A 12,552-nucleotide genomic window follows, 5' to 3' on the forward strand; every position below is an offset into this window, starting at 1 on the left:
TAAAATCCCACATAATTACAACCGCTGTCTTCACTTACGTGATCGAGACCACATTAATTTAACGATATTTCTACAGTTTTGTGTGTAGGCTACAAATTTTTGTGTGTAAAACCAATTTAAACCAACGCCTGACCATATAATAGCCAGCGGCAGCTAATTAAAGGACATCGATTCTTGAGAGGCATATATGCCACTTTTAACACTTTTGGGTATCTGTTTTTTTTTCCCACAGACACACATGGTTACGAAATTCAACTGGTGACAAGTTAATTTCATAAAATTTAGGTCAGATTCTTAAACAGTTGCAAAAGTTCGGATGTTTTGCTTCATCAGATTTCCATGCTATAGTTTTGTGTATGGTAACCAGACTCATCAAACCGGAAACACGTGTCTATTTGGGGGTCTGAATGGGAACAAGTAAATAGGCATCTTCATGAAGCGGCGGTGCACGACTTGTTCATATGGGTCCGAATGGTATGTAAAGGGGAAGGGGCGGCAAGCTTACATTTAAGGGGGAGGGGGCAAAGTCTGGTCTTAATATTTGAGCTTGTGACGTCATATTAAAGGTGTCTAAATGCCAATGATATCATTGGCATTGATGGACAAGTTTTGCATCTTTCTATATAATTTTTTTTCAGCAACATGGAAATTGATGTAACTTTTATAGTTGTCTGTACTTGTGTCTCTATGATAACCTGTCTTACGTAAAAAAAAAAACGTTTTTCGGTTGTTTCATAATTTCAACTTGCTGCAAAACTTTTGTTACAGATTGTGCCCCCATGATAACCACAGAGAAGGTGTAGAAAATCCAAGTGAAAAAATAAATATCAATGCAGTGCAATCTCGAATTACGTCCGATTACATTTCAACAGCAGAGTGACCTTTTGACTTGATTTTTTTTACCTTAAAAGGAATCGAACGAATAGATAACTCCCCTCAATTCTCATATTATTATAGGTCTATAAAAAGATAACGTGTACCGAAGCTCACAAAGTAAATTACGTTTTGAGTTACATTATCGAATGGGGCTACGCGCCGCATATAGTGTATATAGTGTCCCCCTAGGCAGAACACGGCGGTCTATCGAATTATTTTACTGCGTGCCCAAATTTGACATGAAGACACTTTCACCTTTGTGGTTAGTATATACATATAAGATGAACTGGGAACTAAGACCCAAATATAGGTCGGCCTCTGTTTTGTACATGCATGACAATAAATTGGCGAGAAGATACAAAGTCCGGCCCCGTGATCTGTTTTGCATGCACACAGCGCACCATCTGCTTTGCAAAAGCGAATCTTCTGGTCACGTTCCAGGCTCGGCAGTCAATAATTATTGACAGAATGGACACTAAATGTGATATATCAAAAGAAGGAAGATACGGAAGCCTTGAAGGGACACTGAGAGAGAGAGAGAGAGAGAGAGAGAGAGAGAGAGAGAGAGAGAGAGAGAGAGAGAGAGAGAGAGAGAGAATCAAGTCATAATTATGAGATATAATTTTTGACTAAAATGATATAATATAGACCAGTATAAATTATGAAATCACAAGAGAGCATTTTCGGAAATTATAAACATAGTATTGACTATTTTTCACAAATGTTTAGTGTTTTTGTCTTTACTGTTTGAATCAGGGCCAGTTGTAATTTCACAAGAGTGAGGTAATAATTAAAGTTGTTATATTATCTTATCTGATGACCCCTGCATAAATTAATGACATATCGTTTCATGAAGTCGAGTGTAACCAAAAACAAATCATTGTTATTCTTAGGTAGTTTCTTCATCCAATGTTTAATTTGGAGCAAACTTTGTAGCTTGGGAAGCTAAAGCCAAACAGTACATTTGAATAAAATAATAATGTAGTCTACTGCTTGAAGGCACTTGACACTGTTGGTAATTACTCAAATAAATTGTTAGCATAACAAAATCACTTGGTACCGAGAAACGGAGACCCGTTGATGGTATATTAATTTTTGTCTTACCTGTTGATAGTAGAAATCATTGTGAGAAGTAACATAGTTTTTGAGAAAAAGGTTATTTCTCACTCAAAATGACTTAAGGTATGAAACCTTTTATGAGGTGTTTCAAAAGCAAACACATTTGTGCAAAAGGATGATTTCGTTCTTACTCTCTTGCAACTTTGATGACCAAAACTGAGTTAAAAGTTTCACAGACGGCAGATTTGTTATTTTATGCATAATATGTTGGGATACACAAAGTGTGAATAATGTTCTTTTTGACAATTATTGCAAAAAGTGTCCAATGCCTTTAAGTGAGCATCATTCTGTATCAGCTGAAAAACAGAAAATTCGACTGAAAAGGAGCATAGGATTATATTATATTATTTATATATTGTTTATTGCACTGAGTGGGTGATTACCGCAAAAACTATTGATATATGGTTTTATGAGGTCAATTGTTACCAAAGCAAATCCATGTTATTTTAGATAATTTCTTCATTCGATGCTTAATTTGGAACAACATTTGCATCCCCGAACTTTAAGCCTTGACAGGGCATTCGAATGAATTAACACCACTGCTTATTAAGCATCACACATCGGACATTTTGATGTAAAGATGCAATTATATCTTATATTTTTTATTGATTTTTACACTTATTCTGCAATTTCGTAGAAAAAAAATTGCGGTTTTTCATTACACGATCGAACCAGATTGAATTTCGCTCGTATATAGATTTGCAATATAAACAGTAACAAATGTACACAACATATATTATTTTGTTCTGGACATGTATTTGATGTTAGGGCGTGGTCTGTTTTCCCGTCTCTGATGACGCTCAATTAGTATATTAAAGGGTTTGATACCTTTTGTAGATCAAGTTTATTGCCATGACATGAACCTCTGTACTCAATGTGGATGAAGATGTTTGTAATATAATTTACCTGTAGAGGTTTTAGCTTTGTAAGTATTATGTTTTTTGAAAATCACAGAGCAATGTTTTCAGGAAAGTTGTGTATAATACGTTGTACATGCTATTATATAATAAATTCGTCACCTGAAAAGAAAATTATGTTCGTGACGTTGTTTTACGCATTTCTAAAAAATAACAGCACCTTAGCAAAGTAATGTTTTAAGGGAAGCTTTCTATCATCATTATCTTTAAGCCCCGGACGTTTAAATGCACTGGACATTACTGGTAATTTGTCAAAGACCAGTCTTCTCACTTGGTGTATCTACATAAATTAACAAACCTGTGAACATTTGAGCTCGATTGGTGGTCGGAGTTGCGAAATAACTATGCCAGAAAACAAAACACCCTAGTCACCAGAGTTGTGTGTTTTCAGATGCTTGATTTCTTGAAAACTCCTTTCTCAAAAAAACTACGTCACCTCAGAGGGAGCCGTTTCTCACAATGTTTTATACTATCAACCTCTCCCCATTATTCGTTACCAAGTTATGTTTTATGCTTATAATTATTTTGAGTAACTACCAATAGTGTCCACTGCCTTAAATGTAAATCTGGTATGTTTTTTATGTATTACATAAAGTACTTTGAAAAACCCTTTGGCGAGGTATCTCGCTGTGTGATAATGGTACACTTCACCCGAGTACCAATTTTTACAAGATATAGTTGCTGACCGGGTATTAGGCCTACCTGTGTGCTGAATAAAACAAATTGAAACAACACAAATCAATTAATTTAAACCACTATATACTGGATCTTGCGAACCGACTTGGTCTTAAAACCACTCGGTGCCCGAAAAAACCCTGTATTGATTTGATATTCGATGCATTATAGTCAGTCTTGTTTGCAAAAGCTTAAAAGGGTCACCATGCCAACCCATCATGTCAAACAAAGTGATTCTGCGCGGAGAGGCGGACATGTATACAAAATACTAAATTCAGCCCCTCTTTTTGGAAATAAAATGCTTGATTAAAAAAAAAAGAGAGTAAATTTTGACCCTTGGACTGCATGCATTTACACCGAGTACATCGTGGTGAACATGCCGACCGTTTTTTTATATAAATTATGGCGGGGGAAATGTGTCTATTCACAGACTCTATCGTGGGCAGTTTGTTACATATAATAAAGGTGGTTTCCACCAGAGGCCATGAGTATTAAGTTTGATGTTGTTTAAAGGGGGTGTACACTTTGGCAAAAGTGCTATTTTACTCTAAAAAATAATAGCCGTTAAAACTTGGTTAAGCGCATGGATAGTTGTTGATGTTATAAAACATTGTTAGAAACGATCCTTCAAGAAATACTTTCTATTAAATTGCAGGCATGCAACTCTTCCGCGTTTTTTTTATTATTATTATTTTTTTAGCCTTGTATATGCCTGGCAACAACAATGTACAACTACAATAATATAAAATAAGCCTAGTACATGCTAATAATGCACCTTAGACAAAATAAACCTCAACATTTTCTAGGGTACCATTTTGGGTATCATGTCCCGTGGCGTTTCGGCTGCCTCGCTCCGCACTTGCGTTGTGCCTTCGAAAATGTACCTCTTTTTTTCAACGGGCAGTTATGTACCTGAATATGAACAATGTTATTATTATACAAATTAATTGATTAATTTTTGTTTTTTTTTTCCAGGTGGGGATGGCTAGGATTCAACTGTGGTAGTACTCAAGGAATAACTCTGGATAAATGGTCCCTGGCGGCAAGGTGAGTTTATATTAAACACTCAGGGATTCAGAATCAACTTTTCCATTGTCTGTTTTTAGTGGTTTTCGAGAGGTTTCATCCATGTCGCACCCAGGAAATGTACACATCTATTTGTTCTGGACGTGTATTTTTAGGTTAGGGCGTGGTCCTTTTCCCGTCCCTGACGACGCCCATCCAGTGTATCTTAAAAGGGTTTGATAACTTTTGTAGATCATGACATGAATCCCTACTCAGTGTGAATGAAGATGAATAGTTAAGTGTCATGCTCAAAGACACAAGTGTCACAACTGGGTTTTGAACTCACCCGACGACTTGGCCACCAGAGGCCCAATTTCATACTGTAAGCAACAGCATTGCTTAAAAATTTTCTGTTCAGCAAAAACCAGATACCAGTCAAGTCACAGGTGGTATATATATGACATTTTAGTTTGACTGGTAACCTTACTCCGGTATTAAGCACAATGTTAATGTATGGTTATGCATCATTGTGCTTTTGTAACTTTCTCTATGAAGCTAGAACGAGAGGTCAGTGAGCTGTCGTTCAGCCATTGTACTGTTAGATCCATAATTAATTGCACTAACAACTTGTGTCTGATCAACCATGAATGTCAAGGTTAATACGAATTAAGTTGTATTTACGAGAATTTATAATGTCAGTATAGTTTGTAATGCATTAGTTTAGTACTGGTACACGTCAAATATGTATGGAGTATATGCAGGAACCATTCTATATTCATAAATACCCCAGACAGTTTCTCTACTCCTATTGGTGGAGAGCGCGTCACGTGGGGGTGTTTAAACGGTTGCTAATGACCAGTGTTTATAACCGGCTGGCTTCCGCGTGTCAGGCGCGCAAGATTAAAGTGATGACACATCCATTGCAACTTTCCCTTTTAACCATAAAATATTCAACACTAAATTTTCTTATTTTTTATACATTTTAATCCTCTTTGAGTCAGTCCAGAACAATTAAAAAAGGGCAGGAACAAACTTTCTTTGAGCACTGTAACGTTGCGGGATTTATTATTAAAGGCGTAGTATAGACGATGTGACCTATGTTTACATTCAAATCGCCCTCTGTTGACAAAAAAACTGTATACGTCATGTTTCGCCGGGCAAAAAGACGCGTAGTCATGGTAAGATTGCATACACTTTCTAGCTGGCTGCCAAAACACAAAGGTTTTGCCCGGCGGTATGCGTGTGAATCCTGTTATTTATTTATTTATTTCCTCAAAACCCTCCAAAAATGGAGAAGATAAAAATATAAAAAAGTGACATAAACACGCAAATAAAGAAACATGACAACCATGACACTCTCGGACGACCCCCATACCATCCTGACAAAGTAAGACTCAAAGGGATTGTCAGAATGATTTGAGTAGCACACCGAGAGTTTTCGAGTTACGTCAGAGGTCACATCGTCTATAGTCGAGTGGTATAATAAACGCACTGGTTCAAGTGGGTACGCCGATAGAATTGGTGACCGTCATCCAAACGGTGTTCGTACACTGTCAGTTTCTGTGCCGTACAGAATGGCTGAAAATTAATAATCGGCAATTATATGATAATTGAAGGCTGGAATGAACCAATTCGCATATCTTACAAGAGCCATACAGTCGACCATTCTTCTTCTGTATAAGTGCAGACTCAATTACATGAGCGAAAGCGTGACATTTTGATATTTTTCACCATGCACGGTAAAAGTAAAATCAATCGATTCCTGATTCACAACGGTTAAATTGTCACATGTCATCCTTGTCACTGCTCGTTCAAGAACATGTTATCCGCAACGATGGCTTTGTATAGCGGTGTGTTGTTATTTACATTAAGGGGTTTACCTTTTAAACTAAAGCGGACAGCTTTGAAAGACGTCGGATGCTATTTTCCTCGAACGTGCAAATGGAAGCCTTAAAGGCACTGATGGAAACTATTGGTTATCAATAAATGTTAGCATAACAATTTACTTGGCAACGAGCAATGGAGAGCTGGTTGCAGTTTAAAACATTGTGAGAAACGGTTCTTGAGAAAGAGGTTATTTATCATTCAAATCATAAAAGTGCTGAAGCCTTCTTAGGTATCTGGAAACGTGTTTTTTCTTTCATTATTCTCTTTGCAACTTTGATGACAATTTGAGTCCGAATGGTTACAGATTTGTAATTTGATGCATATGTTGGGATGATACTAAGTGAGACTACTGGTCTTTCACGATTATTACTACCAAAGTAAATTGAAGGACTCGAAATAAAAATGTATAGTTTGAAGATTCATTAATAAAAGCAGCTGCTTATCAAAACTTCACTCAAACATTTCACTCAAAATGCGTTTATAGACCCATACAGCAGCGGCACTTGATTGCTGTTATCTTTTTATAGGGTCGTCATCATACGGTGCGTCAACCGGCACCAGGGTTGTCGACCGCGCTTGGTGAAGCTGCTCGTTAATTTGCCCACGACGGCTGAAATTTTCTTCTGGCTGTTGTTTCTATTTTTGTTGATGAGGGATTATTAACTTAAAGGCAGTGGACACTATTGGTTATTACTCAAATTAATTATTAGCACAGAACTTTACTGGGTAACGAGTAATAGGGAGAGGTTGATAGTATAAAACATTGTGAGAAACGGCTCTCTCTGAAGTGACGTAGTTTTCGAGAAGTGAAGTAATTTTCCGCGAGTTTGATTTTGAGACCTCAGATTTAGAATTATTTTTATAATAAATAGATCTCAAATTTTCACTGGTACTTTTATTCACTTGTTGAGATACACCAAGTGAAAAGACTGGTCTTCGACACACCAATAGTGTTCAGGGTCTTTAAAGGTGTAATTCTGTTGCCAACAAGTGTCTAGCCAAAAATATTGCACGTCTTACATTAGTTTCAGTAAAACTTACCTGGATTAAAGGGTTTGATACCCTTCGTATATCAAGTTTTGGCCATGACATGATTTCCTAATCACTGTAAGTGAAGATGTATGTAATATATGATTTACATGTGCAGGTTACAGCTTCAATAGTCGTCGAGCTTTTTAGGGGAGTAAATGAAAACCACAGAGCAATGTTTTCAGTAGAGTCACATTAATCCCATATAGACTTCGAACTAAATAATTTTCGTCTCGGGCTGAGACGGAATTTATTTGCAAGTATTATTTTTAAGGAACTAGACACCTTCGGTAATATATTGTCAGAGTGTTCCCGCTTGGTGTATCCCAACATATAATAACAAACCTGTGAAAATTTGGGCTCAAGTTTTTATGCTTAAAATTATTTTGAGTAATTACCAAAAGTGTCCAGTGCCTTTAAGGGAAGCTTTCCATCACCATTATTAAGCATAGAGTTTGTTCCCCAATAAATCAAAATGCCATTTCAGATACTCCGTACCCGCTAAATTATTTCGAGGTTAACGAACTGTTCGATTGTTGTAACATTATGATTTCGAGGGAACAAAATCGTTTGGAGGGGAACAAATAAAAAGTGTTCATGAAAAAGTAGTCCTCTGGATGTCGCTACCTATTTCTCTTCCTTTGAAATAACAATGCTTTCTATCACGAAACAGTTTCCTATAACCGCGAGGCGATAAAGGTCAAATATTTGCTAAGGCAAGCGGTCCACTTGTATTAAATGAATAAATTAGTTCAAGCCAAGGGGCCATCGAAGCGATGGAGGTAGAGTCCACTTCAGTCCCTTTTATGGTTATCAAATTATAACCGACCTCGCAGCAAGGTTGATATTTATTCTTCATCTGAGAAATCTCCATGTTAGTGAACGGTTTAGCTCTGAAATTTTAGGACAAATCGAATGTAAAAACCGGACAAATGTTATTAATATCTACGAAATAAAATATTTCTTTCACGAAATAGTAAAATTGTCTTTAAACTTAAAGGTGAGGTCATGCTTTTTTTATTCAACAGAGAAATCTCAACATATGCACAAAATAACAAACCCAGACGTGTTTTCTATTATCATAAGACATACAGACCCCGTACATCTTCGAGCCATGTTCTTACGTCATAAAGGGCGAAAATTTGAGCAGCTGTATTCTTTGTTAAGACACGAGAAGGGACTAGATCTCCTTTAGTGTATTAGTATCCATGCGTGCGTTTATAGTCTTCTCTCAAGCGAGACCGATCGACTATGAAGAATGTTGTGAACTCATGCAAACCACCGAAAGGTCAGAAATGTTTCTCCGGCTGTTGTGGTTGTTAGGTTCGCATCGACAGTGTTCAGTTGTAATAACCATAATTGCTTCTCTGCACCAAGGTGTGGGTAATCAAGTGTGTATTGTGGGGTGCTATACCATTGTTTGATTAACACTTATCGTGAAACCTATACTGCCGTGACCGTACCCCAAGGCGATAATAGCAATTTGGGAGAGAGATGTCGGTATGGATCGAGTGACAGCGCATCCTAAAATAATAGTGATTAAGTTTTTGATTTGCATTGAATAACTAAACGTGTGTCGGTACAAAGTGCGTGCTTCGCTCGGCGATCCGTACACAGGGTTTTTGAAAAAGAGGTAAATTCTCACTAAAATGTTTGAATTGCATAAGAGACCTCAGCTGAGGTCTCGAATTCAAGGCATCTGAAAGCACACAACTTGTGCGACGAGGGTGGTTTTTTCTTTCATTATTCTGTTGCAACTTCGACGACCAGTTCAGTCCAACAGATTGGTTATTTTATGCACATGTTGGGATACACCAAGTGAGAAAACTTGTCTTTGACAATTGCCAAACGTGTCCATTGCCTTTAATGCCTCTGACAAGCGTAAAATGCGGACAACAAAACCCGCCGACAGAAAGGTGGATGAACAGGTTAACGATTATATGGGAAAAGAAGAGAACGGGTGAAAACCATGACATTTTTATCTGTTGCGAGGTCAACAGAAATACTAACGTGTGAGAAGGCCAATTAACGGGCAAGGAGCCAACCAGAATTTATTATTCAGCACTTAGGCAAAGATCTCACGGTCAAGAACCCGGCACGTTTTCAAGGGGTTGATTTGAAGATTGTTAAAAATTAGTTTGCACTTGTTATTTTGATTTGTAAAACAAGGTGGAAATCTAACAGATGGACAATTTGAATCGGGATAGAAAATAACAGTTTTTGTTTTACCCATATACACCGATGTGTGTTAGTAGTGATGACCATAACTTTCCCGAGCTCTGTGAACAAAAATCACATAATTATAACTCGTGTGGGATTCGAACCTGAGACCTCAGCAAATCAAGAGCAGGTTTTACCAGTAAGACGAACGAGGTTGCCGGGTAGCCTAAGGCATTGACAATCGTTTTTGCTTTATTCAAGTGTCATACGCATAAAGCCAGACACTTTTAAGAGGCAGTCTGAGGTTGTTTTGTTTTACTGAATTCATGGCAGAAACTTTTGATTTTGATTTATGCCTGGAACCTCTCTAGCTTAGTCAATATTGATTCTAGAAACAGGTTGCTTTTAAGAAAAATGTCCGCCTGATATAAATGCCACTTTCAAGAATGTTGTTTGGTGCGATTTGTCAAACCTTAATCAACTCAAAGATATTGTAGCTGTGGATAGGGCGCATTCAGACCATACAAACCCAAGGTCTGAACATCCAAGAAGGAATGAGTAATAATAAACCCTTGGTCTTTGCCTTCTTCTTTCCCCCACAGAAACCCCCTTTTTAGCCTGTCTCCTTCAATAACTATTTACTTATTCACCTTTATCCCACCCTTGATAATATCCTTTGTGTGTCCAAAAAAAAATTCCGTGAAATTTACGGCACTTTACCTTGCATCCTAGCTGCCAGGTAAAATGTAAATTTCCCGGTGGAAGTTTTGCAAACTACCCCTTCATGGCACAATTTACAAAACCTACACTGTGAAATTAATGGCTCTTTACCTGGCACCCTAGCTGCCAGGTACAGCACCGTTAATTGTACGGATATTTTTTTAAAGTGCATCCTCTTGTTGTCAACCACACCCCCTTCCCCACCCCTTTGTTTCCCTCTTCATTGTTAATGGGCCATGTTTACGTAAAAGGGTTGATCGCGTGGTTTATCGTATTTCCAAACGAACGAGCTCAGTTGCACGGGGACAAGAAAAATTATCAAGAGTCTCATAAAATTAACACACCGATTGTGCATTAGTTCACAAATCTTTTTCATCTTCAACCGTTTATTGGTTTTTCTACTTGGATTGAAGCCTACAATTTATAGTTCAAGAAAAAAGAAAAGAATAAAGCGTTACACTCATAAAAACTCATTTGTTGGCATCTTTCTTTTTTTGTAACTGCTTGATAGTGTATTATTATTTTGTATAGATAAATTTTCATTTTCATTATTTTATGTTTTGTCTTGGGCATAGAGGCTTCTTCATTAAGCGCAGGAAGTGTCTTGTATTATTGTTATTAATACTATTATTAATCGCATCTTTTTTTTTGTGAGCGAGCTCATTTGAAATTTGACCAGAAAAACAAGTCTCATAAAATTACGCATAAAACGCATGTATTATGCGAGAAACCATAATTACTTCTCCCCAGCTAGGAGTGGATCGAATACAGCGATGGTGCAATTAGATGAATTGGATTACCAGTTAGCGATGCCCCTACGGATGTTTAATGAGTTACTCAATCACCCCACAAGGCTCATTATTAAGGGAATTATTTTAAAAGATTAATGAACATAGCGAGGCGTTGGTAGGCCTTATGAGTGAACAGACCGTCCCTAGACATTACGCTATTAGTTCATGTTCCTACAATGCAACATCAAGTAATCAGCCCAGGAAGTCCAGTTGTTCGTAATTAAAGCCACCGGATACGTTTGTTTTGGACTAGTATTCCCAATTGATATATCCCATTGCATAAAGTATCAGATCCGTAACAATGTTGGTTCAATTGGTCACCGAAGTTGCAGGAAAATAATGAAGGAAACTTTAAATATCATCTTGCACGAAAGTTGTACACTTTTAGATGCCAGAGAAAGGCTTCAGGCATGAAGTCTTTCTCAGATAGTTAAGTGACAACGTTACCCTAGAGGGGGTCATTTCTCACAAAGTTGTATACTATCAACAGCTCTCATTTTTTTTTAATTACCTAACCTGTCCAGTGCCTTTAAAGAGGTGGAACAGTTCTGGGTTTACATATTATAGATGAGGCCAAACTCGAAACTAGGTTTTATTTGCTCGTCAAAATAAATGATTATTAGAGCTTTCAATGGATTCCCCAATTAGGGCCTGTATGGGAGACATTACTTAAAATGTTTAGTGACGAACATCATCATTTGACTGACAGTACCTTAAATTGAGATTGTAATGAAGGGCACAGAGGTTTTATTTTATTGTTTAATTGTTATATTTTGGTTACGTTTGTATCTATAACATTCCCTGTGTATCTCTTCTGGTTGGCTCATTTAAAAAAAGTTCTTCTTAGTTTCAATACTGTAATGTATGGAAATTATCAACATTGCCTCGCTGCCTATTAGTTTTTTGATTTGTGAATATTATCACAAAGTCGCTTTTATCGAAACTCAAACCATAATCATGTACACGTATTCACAACACGTATTTTTTTTTAATGTAAATGCATGTCTCGACAAACCTTACTAGATTGTATCTCCACCATACAAAGTTTTAAATTCTATGTACATGGTTTTATTGCAAGTTAAGATTGTATTACCACCATGTAAAATTTAAAAACCTACTGGCAATGTGTCAAAACAAAGCTTATGTGTAGACCTAAATATTACAATACTCCAAGGCACTGACAATTGTGATAATTCCCTTTAATTTCTAGGTCTGCTGTGGCTACAATATGCTCGTCGATGGCTGGAGGCATTGCTGGTATAGCCCTGAGGTATGGCCTTTTTGTTTGTATAATAAGGTTGCTAATACAATGCAACAAGCATTTATTTTTTATTTATTTCTTCGTTACCCTGGGGAAACTTCTCAGTAAAACA

At 37.1% G+C, this 12,552-nt stretch overlaps 1 protein-coding gene across 1 annotated transcript in view; it reads left to right on the plus strand.

Annotated features, from left to right (window-relative positions):
- The window catches only part of LOC117296080 (putative ammonium transporter 2), a 42,124-nt gene that overhangs the window by 14,127 nt on the left and 15,445 nt on the right, over positions 1 to 12,552 (plus strand). The window contains exons 3-4 of the mRNA XM_033778952.1: positions 4,563 to 4,634; positions 12,390 to 12,449. Coding sequence (XP_033634843.1) covers positions 4,563 to 4,634; positions 12,390 to 12,449 — 132 coding nt within the window. The remainder of the gene's footprint in view (positions 1 to 4,562; positions 4,635 to 12,389; positions 12,450 to 12,552) is intronic.

This window comes from Asterias rubens, chromosome 10, assembly GCF_902459465.1.
Source record: "Asterias rubens chromosome 10, eAstRub1.3, whole genome shotgun sequence".
Lineage (NCBI taxonomy): Eukaryota > Metazoa > Echinodermata > Asteroidea > Forcipulatida > Asteriidae > Asterias > Asterias rubens.